General features: G+C 51.0%; 1 protein-coding gene across 1 annotated transcript; it reads right to left on the bottom strand.

The window, feature by feature from the left end:
- Positions 1-2,435: 2,435 nt before the first annotated feature.
- LOC119112828 (apolipophorins) lies at positions 2,436-11,939 on the bottom strand. The gene is made up of 5 exons (XM_037237114.1): positions 11,278-11,939; positions 8,221-8,392; positions 7,579-7,846; positions 4,024-6,317; positions 2,436-3,221 (listed from the first exon to the last, which is right to left on the bottom strand). The coding sequence occupies exons 1-5, from the start codon at positions 11,910-11,912 to the stop codon at positions 3,126-3,128; spliced, it is 3,465 nt and encodes a 1,154-aa protein (XP_037093009.1). The 5' UTR covers positions 11,913-11,939; the 3' UTR covers positions 2,436-3,125.
- Between the last annotated feature and the right edge of the window lie 283 nt (positions 11,940-12,222).

A 12,222-nucleotide genomic window follows, 5' to 3' on the forward strand; every position in this document is an offset into this window, starting at 1 on the left:
ATGGTCACAGGTGTCGTGGGCGGCGGCGAGAGGCTTCGCGTGCGCGGTGCGCGTCCAGCCGCAGTGAGCGCCGCTCGGACGCGCCTGAGTCTACAGGGGGTGTTGTGCGGGCGCGCTGTCGCGGCGCTGTTGGTCCCGCGACATGTGCCGATACTGCTGACCCGGCAGACTTGTCCATAGACGTACCCAGCAAAGCGGCGTAGTATGACCGAAAGGGCAAGGTCTTGCACCTGTAGCGAGCTATTGACCCATTGTTGTGTGCTGACTAATGTTCGCGTTCGGTTTGCTGCAGAGGGAGCGCGTTTAGTTTGGTATTTCCGTCGCTCGGGCCGCACTGGTCGAGCCAAGCGAGCCGGCGTGCCGTGCTAGCAGCAATGATACGTGCATAAATAAACATACATAAACGACGCTCTCTGTGTACAACTGGCTGGAAAGCCCAGTGGTGTGCGGGGAGGGAGAGGGGCTGGCTGCTGTCACCGACCCTGGCAATGAGTGTCTGGACCAAGCGTCTCGGGGGGCTGCTCTGTAGCGTGGCCCCTGGATGTCGACATCACGGAGCCACGGGTGCGATAGCACCACCACCTCAGTCACACCAGCCCGTTTCGCAAGGCTACCGTTAGCGTCTTCCTCGGTATCTCGGCTGGAAGGCAGATTCACTCATATAAACAGCTTGAATGGCTTAAGCTGAGCAATGCAGTGTACCTCTTGCGGTGTCGTAAACGTCTTCAGCCTAGTGGGATACGCGGTTTGCTGCCTGTCAGATGCCATCGGAATATTGCGGTTGAATTTGATTGCCGGCTACTCGCTTAAGAGCGCAAACGATTTATATGCCGGTTGGGGACATTTTGAAGAGTTTACCTCAGATCTAAGCAAGCAGAGCAGACAAACACCTGCATCAAACTGCAATGCCTAGATGGACAGCTTGCAACTCACAGGCAATAAAAACACTGCTCTACCCGTGAGTGCGTCAGTACTTGACATGGAAGTGGACAATGCTGCACGCGCATAAGCAGAGTGCGGTCCTCAAATTTACAGAGCTGCGCGCATGCTGCGCCGCATGATACGAGTGCATCTCTCGCAACTTGGGTCATGCGCAACTTGCGTACTTACTTACTTATCGATTACATGACTTGTGCGTACTTAGACCCCTCCAGCCCCTTTCCGTGATCTCTCAGGTCCCAGTGATTATATCGTTGTTCAGGTGATATCAGTCAATTTTGTACCCAGGAGCACGACATCATAGGCTTGCAGGCAGAAACTTATAACCGAAGACAGCACCCCTGTAGTGTTGTGAAATTACAGTCCTCTAGTCGCACGTGACGAACAAAACCTGCATCGCGCGTCGCGGAAGGTTATAGCTTGCATCTAGCCAAGTTAGCGTGGTTTACCTAATCCTCTTCTTGATCATATTTAATGACGCATTATCCACTTTACGTCTGCCCGCCACAAGTGGGCAGACTAAGGAAGCTTGTGGCCAGATGGGGCCCATGAGGTCTGCTGCGAACGCCAATACATCGCGGGGGCCCGGTTCGCTGCCCCAAACACGTATCGTGCGAGGCTACAGTCAACTTTGCGTCTAAGAACACGCCCAATAACGCCCCGTCTACACGCGGTGATGTCCTTAATGCAGCCGTTAAAAGTTTCTTCGTCGGAATGTTTTCGTTCGGTTTTCCCATCCGTCTCACTTCGTTTCCACGTGTTATTTACACGTCGTTTAAGCCCGCTGACCTCTGAACTAACAATGCATACGCTTATCTGTGCCGGTAAATTCAAGACATCCTGCAGTCATTATCAGAAACCATATTTTTTAAGCATCTTGACACGCACAATGTCGTGTCGATGACTTTCGTGCTCTGCCACGTTTACTTCATAATATAACAGAAAATAGTATATGCAGGCTTGGTCTGGCCTCAGCAACGCAGTTTGACGCAGCTTAGGCGTTAGTAAAGACTGCCAGGAACTTTGTCGTCTAGTTCTCCCTGCCGCCATGACGCAAGTCTCTTAACACAAAACCGAAACGGACATTTTCACTTATTTCATCACACCGACCTCCTCGAGTCGGAAAAGGTCAGGTGCTTAAAACACCAATCCATTACAGAAACACGCGGTCGAAGCGCTGCCGCGTCCTGTTCGGCTCCAGGGTGTGTACGTTTAAGATAAACTGCCGCCTGTGAGGCCTTCCGTCGTACTAGCGTGAGCGCAATGATCTCCCGGCCAAGACTGGTTAAACAGTTTCTTGAGATAAGTCAGTCGAACTGCCCGAAGAATGGCGAAATATTTGAAGGTATATGCAGAGGTGATCAACGTGAAAAATATGAAAACAACACCACACGATACCAACCTAAATAATAATCAGATAGCTACTCACATTAGCATGGTTCAGCTACGTGCACTTAACACGGCGTGCCAGGCGATAATTTGCTGACTGACGTAGGAGTAGACTGGCGGGCTGTTGGTGTTAATCACCCCTCTGCAAAACAACTGGCATACAGAGTGACACAAGACACAACGCTCGAAACTAGTCGCAGACCATGTTTATTCATAGCAGTGTGAGCTTCTCGCTGACCTAACTACTTCCAATAGTACCGATGTCGCTGGCGCTAGGGCACGCAAGATTATGCATGCTTTTGGTCATGTATCACGCTCACCTTGCTTCGAAATAGGACACCGTTGAGACACAATTCTAGACAAGTCTTCCAGGGCATCTGCCGTGCTAATCTTCACATTATCACACGTCAGCTATTTCGATTGCTGCCATCCCAGTTACGTCATGATGCTGCGGAATTCCAGCGGTAAAGAAAACCTACAGTGTTTGAAATGACCAGGTTGATCTTGATTAATTCCAAAATGAGAGGACGGATCGCACCTGCCGTTTTGTTGCAGTCCACTTGCTCTTTGTGGACAGAGACACCTTGCTATTGACCATAAACTAGTCCATCCTCCATCGTCGGCGATGACTTTATCGACAGATATCTACACAAGGAATTGCCTGACATTTGCAAGTTACATCATAAGATAAACATAAACTATCGGCTAATGCTGCCACGGTCCAGGCATGCATGGGCGTCGTCAAGGAACAAGAGTGCGGCCGCACAGCTCTAATATAAGCATCATGCACTCGGTGTTTAGCTGTCGTCAACGCTCATGGAGGTCTCGTAGTCCTGAAACCAGACGGTGTTTTCCATGTCGCTGAGATCAGGCTCGAAGTCGCTGAGAAGACCCTGCGGAGAGCCCACGGTCCTCGTGAGATAACGATGGCCACGCCAAGCAAAAATATGCACGCCCAAATTATTCGATTGAAACCTGTGTCAGAAAAACTAGGTAAGTGTCGACAGAGAAACACCTTAAATCGCATAAGTCTGCTTAACAGGAGCCAGTTGCCAAGTAGTGCCGTCTTCTGATATATAATGTTACTTACGTCTGAAATGGATCATGTAACTAAAGTACTTAAGCAACACTTACGTGGCACATAGGCCCGTAACCCTAAAGCCGAGCGTTCATTGACATCGAAAGGCAAAACTAGGAAAATGGACAGCAAAATGACAGAGGAACGTATACTGGTAAACTCAAACAACAGCCGATGGAGAAACTTCTGTCTTGAGACCCGCCTGTACTGCTCAGAGCAGATCGCCAGGTACAGGTTTAGTCCAGGAGCCACAATCCTAGGGTAAATGACGCGGCGTTCTCACTTTTTTCGCAGAACCAATTGTTTGGTTACATCAGAATGCCTAAATTATAGAATGAGGAAATGAGAGACAAAAACGCGGACAAAAGTTCTCAGGCTCGCTCTGTTCGGGAGTTCTGGCCAAAATATCCACGGTAGCGTAGAATGTAAAAGCAAGTGGTTTTGCCTTAGGTGCACCCTCCACGTCTAGCTTCACCTACACAGGCGGGCATACAAGTTTGGGAGGCTGAGGGATGCCCGACTGGTGGTCGCGGCCCGACATCAACTGGTCCACCTCGGCCGTGTGGACGGCATGACCGCTGTGGTCAGGCGCATGTACCGGCCGGCAGAGCACTGACCTGCAGCGTGCGTGATATGCAGGTGCGACACTCGAGCTTGCCCACGCCGTCGCGATCGGCGAAGCAGTCGCACTCCTGGCACGGGCTCGGCTCGGCCGCACCGGCCACCACCTCGGCCACCAGGTCGCGCATCGGCTTGCTCCAGCGCCGACCGTCGAACACGGTGCCGTTTGTCTCGATGGCCAACGGCGAGCACAGGTCCTTGGGGATGAGCACGTACGGGTGGAGCCGGCTGTCGCCGGCGCGCCGACTGCTCTGCAGGTCCTTGGTGGTGTAAGCCAGGCTGGCACCCACGGCTACCACGCTCGAGTCGTACTGCCGTGACGCTTTCTTCAGGTGGAACGCCGTGTCGGCCACCAAGCTCAGCTTCACGTCCATCAGGTTGAGCACCTTCAGTGTGAAGGGGAACTCCTGCTCGCGGTACGGACACGCCGAGCAGGAGAACACCACGATCTGCTTGCTGACACCACCTCGGAACGGCAGCATGCACGCCTCGCGGATGGCGCTAAAGACTTCACTCGGATCATCACTGTCGCCTGAAAGGTTCCGCACCAGGTGATCAAGAGCCCTACCTGTTGTATGGCTGGTGCCCCAGATTTCCCCCTTGATGGTCTTTATGTGAGGGAGGCGATAGATGTCGTTGCCTCCGTACCCAATGATAGCAAAGCGGCTCTGAGACATACCGCGCCTTCTCAGAAAGTCATCGATGGATCTAATTGTTCGCCGGAAGCTTCGACCTCGCTGGCAGGACTTCATCTCGACGACAATCACCACATCTGCGAGACGAGGCGCATTGAGCCGATAGAGCTTTGTCTCAGCTGCCTGCAGCACATGGCCATCCTCCAGCTCGCAGCGCACACAGCTCGGTGGCATCCAGATGTCGACGCCGTTGGACGCGCACTCGGTGACGTAGGCGGCGGCCGCCGTGCACACCATGAGGTACCGTCCCGGCGAGTTGAAGTTCGCCTCCAGGTCGTTCAGACACATCCTGAGGAACGGCGCGGTGTTGACGATGCCGTAGCACGGTCGCAGAGCCGACCTGGGGTGGTCGAACAGCGCCTTGCACGCGGCCACGGCGCGCTGGTCGCCCGATGCGGGAGCCCGCAGGGCCAGGTTTTTCACCCGGCAGGAGCGTCGCTCACCACGCACCTCCCACGTGCGGGCGAAGCTGTCGACACGTGTCAGCAGCTGACCAGATGGCGAGGTGAAGTCGTCCACTGCCTCGTTGGTGTAGGTGCCCAGCAGGCCTCCTGTGCGGCCGTGGAACTGGCCGGACAGGTGGAACACGCACACGTCGAACGCCACGTTGCACGCGACCTGGCTGTGCCCCAGGTTGAGGATGGTGCGACTACCGTTACGGGAGACGACGGTGGAGCCGAGCCGGAAAGGCAACTCCACTCGCCTGTCGTCCAGGAACAGGGACTTGCCCTGGACGAGGCGAAGCGTGTGATTGCCTTGGAATGCTGAGATGGATCTCCCGGTCGCTCGGCCGCGGGATAAATCGTAGTCCACGACGAGCGCAAAGCTCAGGTCCCTCAGATCAGCCGCGAGCAGATAACTGCAGTCCCCAGCAAACTCGTAGAACTTGTTGTCGAAAGTCAAAAAGTGCTGGTATCCGGCCAAAAGTGCATGGGCATCGTAAGGTGGAAGCCAAAGATCCGCTGTCAACAGGGGGGATACTTTGTTGATGTAGTCTAACAGCTCGTAGTAGAAAAAGGTGACATCCAAACTCAGATCTGTAGATTGTTTGGATTCTTCAGGGTTGAAGATAGGCATCTTGTTAAAGCTCTCCCACTTTACAGGAAGAGGCAAATTTGCCTCCACATATCCCGTTGAGGGTGAGAACTTCAAAAACGAATTATCCGTGATGTTCAGCCCACTTGTGCCATTTGCTCCATTCCTTGAGCCAGATATTGTGCTCATGGCCCAGTTAATTGTCTCTCTTATCTGGTTTCCTTCTTCCCAATATTCCCATATCCAGGACGTCTGCCTGTATATGCGCTGAAACCATTCGAAGAGAATACGCACAGGCGGCACATCGTCTCGGATCTGTGACAGCAGATTCACTGCTTCTGCCCAGGCCTCCTTGAGGAATTCCTGGTTGTAGCGCAAGAACGTCGCTATGCCGCTGTAAGCAGATAAGACCACTCTCTTGGTTGTCGATGCAATGGTGCTTAGGAGCTCTACGCCGGGTAGAGAATTTATCCACTCCGGTGTAGATGAGCCCACATCGTTGAGATGAAATACGTCTAGAAGTTGTTCAGTAAACGTGGTAGCAAGCTCATACAGAGCGCCTGCAACGCAGGCAGATTGTCAACATGTAAAAGTCTCATTAATAAGATCTCATTAGCGACGCAAGTATGCTAACGAAGATTGAATAACCCCAACCTCTCGACAATGTACCCAAGTCTGCCGCACAACCCTCTCCGGCACGCATTATCTCAGCATCTTTTCCGACACCAACAAACAAACAAGAACAAGCAAACAAGCAAACATTAAAGAATCTGTGTGTAATATACGGCTTTTAATAATTGAAACGCCACACGTGTTTTACATGGCAAAACGTGAAAACGACGTCGAACCGGGTTTACACCAAAGCTTACTAGCATTTCGATTGTCTGGCGATGTCGTTTAGCGTCAAAGCGTGCCAACAATTAATTTCAAGGTGAAATGTAAAACCATCGGCGTTTATTCCGTGGCCGCGCACGGCTTCCCATTGGATGACATTGTACACTCGACCCTCGTGGACTGACACGAGATTACCCTATGACCTTTCGTGACCTCGGCTTCGGATAAATGCACTTACAATTCGTAAGTAAGGTGATGATTTGATGTACAGAGAATAGTCTACTAACGACATTTTGAGCCGTTTCGAGGGCCCCTGCTCAGGTGACCTCAGCATTAAGTGATGCACCACCATTAACGCATTTGACTTATTCCCGTCGGGGTTACGCTACGTTTGGTGGGTCATTTGAAGCTAAGCTCAAACTTTCATCAGTCTCAACTTGAACATTCAGAAATTTTAGCAAAGATCACGACCTTTGATAGCGTTCATAAAAAACACAGAACTCTTACAAAGTCAAGAAGCAAACATAGCTGACGCAACACGTCAAGAATTTCACGGAAAGGACCGATTTATCACACTGTTTGTCAACGCAAGTATTTTGAGACGATGCCATATGTCAGTGATTGGACGTGACAGTAGGATGAAATGAGGTAGGCCACGTGAAATCTTTTAAAGTTCAGCTGGGCCAAATCGTATTCGGACTGCCGGGCGGTTCAGAAGATAGTTACCTCCGGTAGCTATTCGGTAAAAGACAGCTACCTCCGAAGGACTGGGGTTGGCATGCCTCAACATGTCGCTGTGCCGCAGAGGGCTCGCGCGCTATTCACGTGATCAAGCACTGTGTTGCTCAGTGAAATACCCTAGCAAACTTACTTTACGCCTAAATGCTTTGAATAATCTATTGTACCTCCGTCAGAGTTGGCGAGTGTGACTCACGATTACAAATATTTAAAACTAGCTGTTTCCGGTTGGTAAATCAGATAACAAACCTTTCACATGTTTGCTGATGTCGTCGATCCCGCTGCTAGCAGTATTGGCCAGGGATGCTATATTCTCCACTATCCAGGATGTTGCCGCGCCTAGTTTGTCCAACACTGGCGTCATCGCCGACTGGACAGCGGCCAGGACGCGCCAGCCGGCCGCCCCGGCCGCCGACCACGCGGAGGACGCCAGCGAGGCCACCGACGACCAGACGACATCCACCACGCTCTGCACGGTGTCTAGTAGAAGCTGAATCGCCTGGCCAACTTCTGCCGCCTGTGAAAGCGGTGAAAAACATTATGCAAGAGATTGATCAAACACGCATTGCGGTCACAAAGGGGGAACAACAAGGAAAAAGTGTTCCGTTCGTATTCGTGAAATTAAATTGACGAATTCAGTGTCAATTCAAGAGGAAGCAAATCCGTATATGTGCGCAGCATCTTTATTTTTGAGTGAGTTTGGTGTGGCTTTCCATGAATGGCAATTATGGAATTGTTTTTAGTCCAAATGGGTTAGACTAAATCTTGGATTGGGTTGAGCATTAATGCACTGGTATGATGCGTGGTGCATGTGTAATGCATCATGCGAATAGCGTGGTACGTTAAGTCACTGCAGTAAAAAGTTTGTGATGAAAAAGTGCGCCTACTCACCACAGCGCTTATGGCGTCTATTTCTTCACTGATGTATGCTTGCACTGCCTCAGAGAATAGCCGACATGCTCTGACCAAAAGCTTAAGGCCTTTTGAAAAATCTGTCGTGACGATTTTCCAAGCTGACCTGACCGCAGTCAAGATCTTCCCTGCGGTCGCTCTCGTCACGGTCCTGAAAATAACATCCATTTTACACGCCATGCTCAAAAAGTTCGCCCTAAAATGGTCCCCGATACTCATAATTCCATCCTTAGTGGCAAAGCACATCATTTACCATGACGGATATTATCATAAACGGCACAACATAAAGTCCATGGCGAGACGAGTGAAATGGGCTATAAATTTGCGCCTTGTTATCTTTACGGAACTGTTCGTAAATTCTTTGGTATTGACGCTTCGCTGCCTCGCCCTGCAGATGCGTGCAAAAATTATACTTGGCATGCCCTGACAAAAGGCGAACTGGTGCCATTATACCCTGGGTTTCATGAGAAGCTTCCATCACTCTAAAAGATTTTTCACTTTACACGTAGACTAAGATTTTCAGCTTGATCACAACAACCTTGGTGACCCACTGCAGCCATGGACAATTTTGGGAGGACGTGTTCTGAATGATCATGTTTGGTGTCCTACCGCTTGCATAAAGGGAGACCTGCGTAAAATGCAACCGAGCATCGTTGCACTCGTGTTCAGAGCATTAACACGCACTGGAATGGGGGAGGGGAATAATTTGACCCCCGTTCGGAAGACTTTTCCAGAACAACTTTCGAGCAGTCACACCAAATATAAGTTAGCCGTAGGCAATTGAATAGCCAATGTTTTGGCAAAAACCTTGGATATATTGGACCTATAGCAGGTCAAAGTCAGGACACGCCTGTCGACAAAGACGACTCACAGGGGGTCGTCAATATGATGTTGTAACAGAGTTTTAGAGGACGCCATACAACGTCGAAGTAATTTGTTAGACAACTGGACGGTTGAAATCAGGATAACGATAAACTCTGTTGACCTTGGGTAAGGTATGAATGTGAGGTCAAGGTTAACACCAAACTACCTTTTTTACTGGAAATCTTGCAGTAAAATATAATTTTGACGCTCCGATTTCAAATTACTAAATTACAGGAATGTAAAATATCGCTTAACATGACTTTAAGAACGATGGAGGAGGCCACTAACCTAACGCGACTTCGATCAATCCTTTGCTTTAAATGGCTGCCGCTTATGGCAGTTTTAGCACAAGTGGGGAATGGAGTAGGCTGCATCTATTGTTATTATGCATATTCAAGATCAGCTCACAGCAACGCAAGGTGCCCACACGCTGAAAACCCGAATTCACCCTTCATTATTTTTACGGCTTTACATTTCTTAACCCGCGCCCAGAAATACCGGTTTTCATATCGCAAACCGACGGGGGTGGGGAAGGCGCGGCGGTGCAACCACCGCTTCGCCGCCTGCCCCAGCCGCAGTTCGTCGTCCAAGGTTCCTAACAGACCGTCGTTTCTAAAAACAGGAATATTAAAGACACGTTCTTGATGTAAAAACGTATCAATGGGAAAATCTTCCTAAGCTGTGAGATAAGTATTTGCAAGGTTAAAGTTATATGACACTCAAAAGATCGAACATGCCCTGGAAAGTTAAAGCTTGACCTAGTCTTACCTTGGATGACCTGATTTTGCAAAAGACACCAGAGCGATAATAATGCATCTCAAAATAATATAGATCAGATGAATACTATAGTATCCTCTTTAAGTGAATTTCCTGGGATAAAAGCGTTATCTGTCACTTTTGAGCAAAACATCACCGGCGTGACGTCAGAAATAGTTTGCATGCCATAAAGCACCCAATGCAGAGAGCTTCTTATAATCCACATGCGCAAGGCTGATGTAAACTCAGCTACCCCTCACTATAGCACCATGGTTCAAAACTGTTTTTAGGGCGCTCCATAATCTGAGAAAGCGTGTGAGCCTCTCTTGTAACACTGCAGCTTGACTAACCAAAACTCATTACTCTACTCATTCAACTACTCATTCAATGCCGATGGAAAATATAGATACGTGAATTGTGGAAAGACCGCACACAACGGGTCAGACTGGGCCGATGTCTCCACAATCCCTGCGTTGCAGGGACACAAAACCAATACAGTTTGAGGGCAGAGAGAACGAACTGTGCCGCTAGCAGAAGCGTGGGTTGATATGAGTAGCCGGTCCCGCGAACTTTTAACGCCAACCAGGGGTCCGCAACTTTGGGGCGTTTTTAAGGACTGCTGTCAGCTTTAACGCCAACCAGGGGTCCGCAACTTTGGGGCGTTTTTAAGGACTGCTGTCAGCTTTCAGCACCCAGAGAAGTTGAAGTTGTCAGCTTTCAGCACCCAGATAAGTTGGAGTCATAATCTCTGTACTGAGTGGGGCAGACGAATGTTCGTCGCATTTAGCACGTGTATACAAGGCGCTAAGCAACCTCATCAATGAGTGCACCGGTGATCCCCATGAGTGCATCAGTGACTGACTGATATCTGCATTGCTCACCTATTTTGGAACAGGCCTGTAACGCAGCACACTTATGGCCTGAGCCCAACGGGATTGGATCCTGTAAACTATGGATGTACCTAGGCAAGCTCATTATGAACAATATACCTACATCCAGAATATTCGCATATTCTCAACACTTTGGTCACAGTCGCTCATCATTCAAATTCCTTCCATTACGGCGAATGCAATAGCGTGCCACGATTAGATCCAAGCCCAGACCGACGGCCTGTCAGCTTTCAAGCGGTATTATCTGTTAATAAGCGTGCGACACTGTCTCGGGAAAGCTCTAACCGCCACTCTTGAAAGAGCGGCCTGTCAGTGCGATGCTCAGGCCTGCTAACGCGGGCTCGCTGCGATATCTCGCTTCGTAAGCCTGGGATGTATCGTCACCGGCGTCACGCCAGCGATGCGCGCTGCATGCGGGGTTATTATTACATCAGTTTGTTTCATGCCGCACTTTGCGTCCTATACGTGACAGAATGTGAGCCATCTCAAGCTCGTCTGGTGCAGATGACTGCACACTTTTACTCACAGTGACTGACGTCCATGCTGCAGGTAAATCTTGGCCACTTGGTAGATGGTATTCATGAACAGTTCGTCCCTGGCGTACATAGCTTGCCACTGGTCGCGCAGACTCCGTAGGTCTGCAGCTACGGTGCCGTACTCGCGGCGGCTGTAGTTGACCACGGCCACCCACTGCCGGCTCAGCACCGGCTGGATGAAGCGCTCGTTCCGCGCCGCCTCCTCCCGCACGAAGCCGGTCATGTCGGCCAGCCAGGACTGGGCGTCGGCAGACAGCGCCGTGATGCGCGCCACCGCACGCCGTCGCACGTCGACAGCGATCTGCCAGCGCCAGAGCAGGACGGCGCTCAGCTGCTGGGGCGTGCCCAGCGTGAGGCGCAGGCTGGCGTCGGTCACCTGCATGCCGTACAGGTTCCTGCTGGCCACCACCGAGATGAGCCGCCCGGTCGGCATGCCGGCGTACAGCGACAGCTGCCGGCCCCGCTCGTACGTCGCGTCCATCCGCACCTCCAGCCGCTTGGTCGGAGTGCGCGTCTGCACGCGCAGCTCCAGTGGACGATGGATTCCGTCAAAATCGGACTCAAGACGCAAAACAGTGGACACCCAGCGCGGGCATCTCGTGTGAGCCGCGAAGAGAGACGTCATGTGTGCTGGTCAGCAGCCGAGCGACGGCCCTCCTCTGGGGTTTGTCCATTCTGGTCTGAATGCTGAAGGCCTCAATTTCTGAGATGTTGTTCTGGTACGTGAATGACATATTCTGCGCTATCAAGAGTGGACCACGCAGTGAGGTCGCTAACACGGTAGCATTCAAACCGGACACTGCCTGGTTCGCCCTGGCGGCCAGGTCAAAATGCCCCACCTCGGCCGTGGATCTGTTAACGAAAGACACAGCGACGACGAAGTCAAAATCTGGCTCCTTTGTATAGTGAGCCACGGCCGTGGCTTTGAATGTGCG

This window comes from Pollicipes pollicipes, unplaced genomic scaffold, assembly GCF_011947565.3.
Source record: "Pollicipes pollicipes isolate AB1234 unplaced genomic scaffold, Ppol_2.1 Scaffold_7261;HRSCAF=8764_pilon_pilon_pilon, whole genome shotgun sequence".
NCBI classification, from domain to species: Eukaryota; Metazoa; Arthropoda; class Thecostraca; order Pollicipedomorpha; family Pollicipedidae; genus Pollicipes; species Pollicipes pollicipes.

Bases quoted from the DNA above. Each gene is read 5' to 3' on its own strand.
- LOC119112828 (XM_037237114.1), bottom strand. From the start codon at position 11,912: ATGACGTCTCTCTTCGCGGCTCACACGAGATGCCCGCGCTGGGTGTCC. The intron at 8,393-11,277 runs GTGAGTAAAAGT...TGTTATTTTCAG, and splicing joins CAGCATGGACGTCAGTCACT to GACCGTGACGAGAGCGACCG. The intron at 3,222-4,023 runs GTCAGTGCTCTG...GGCTCTCCGCAG, and splicing joins GCATATCACGCACGCTGCAG to GGTCTTCTCAGCGACTTCGA.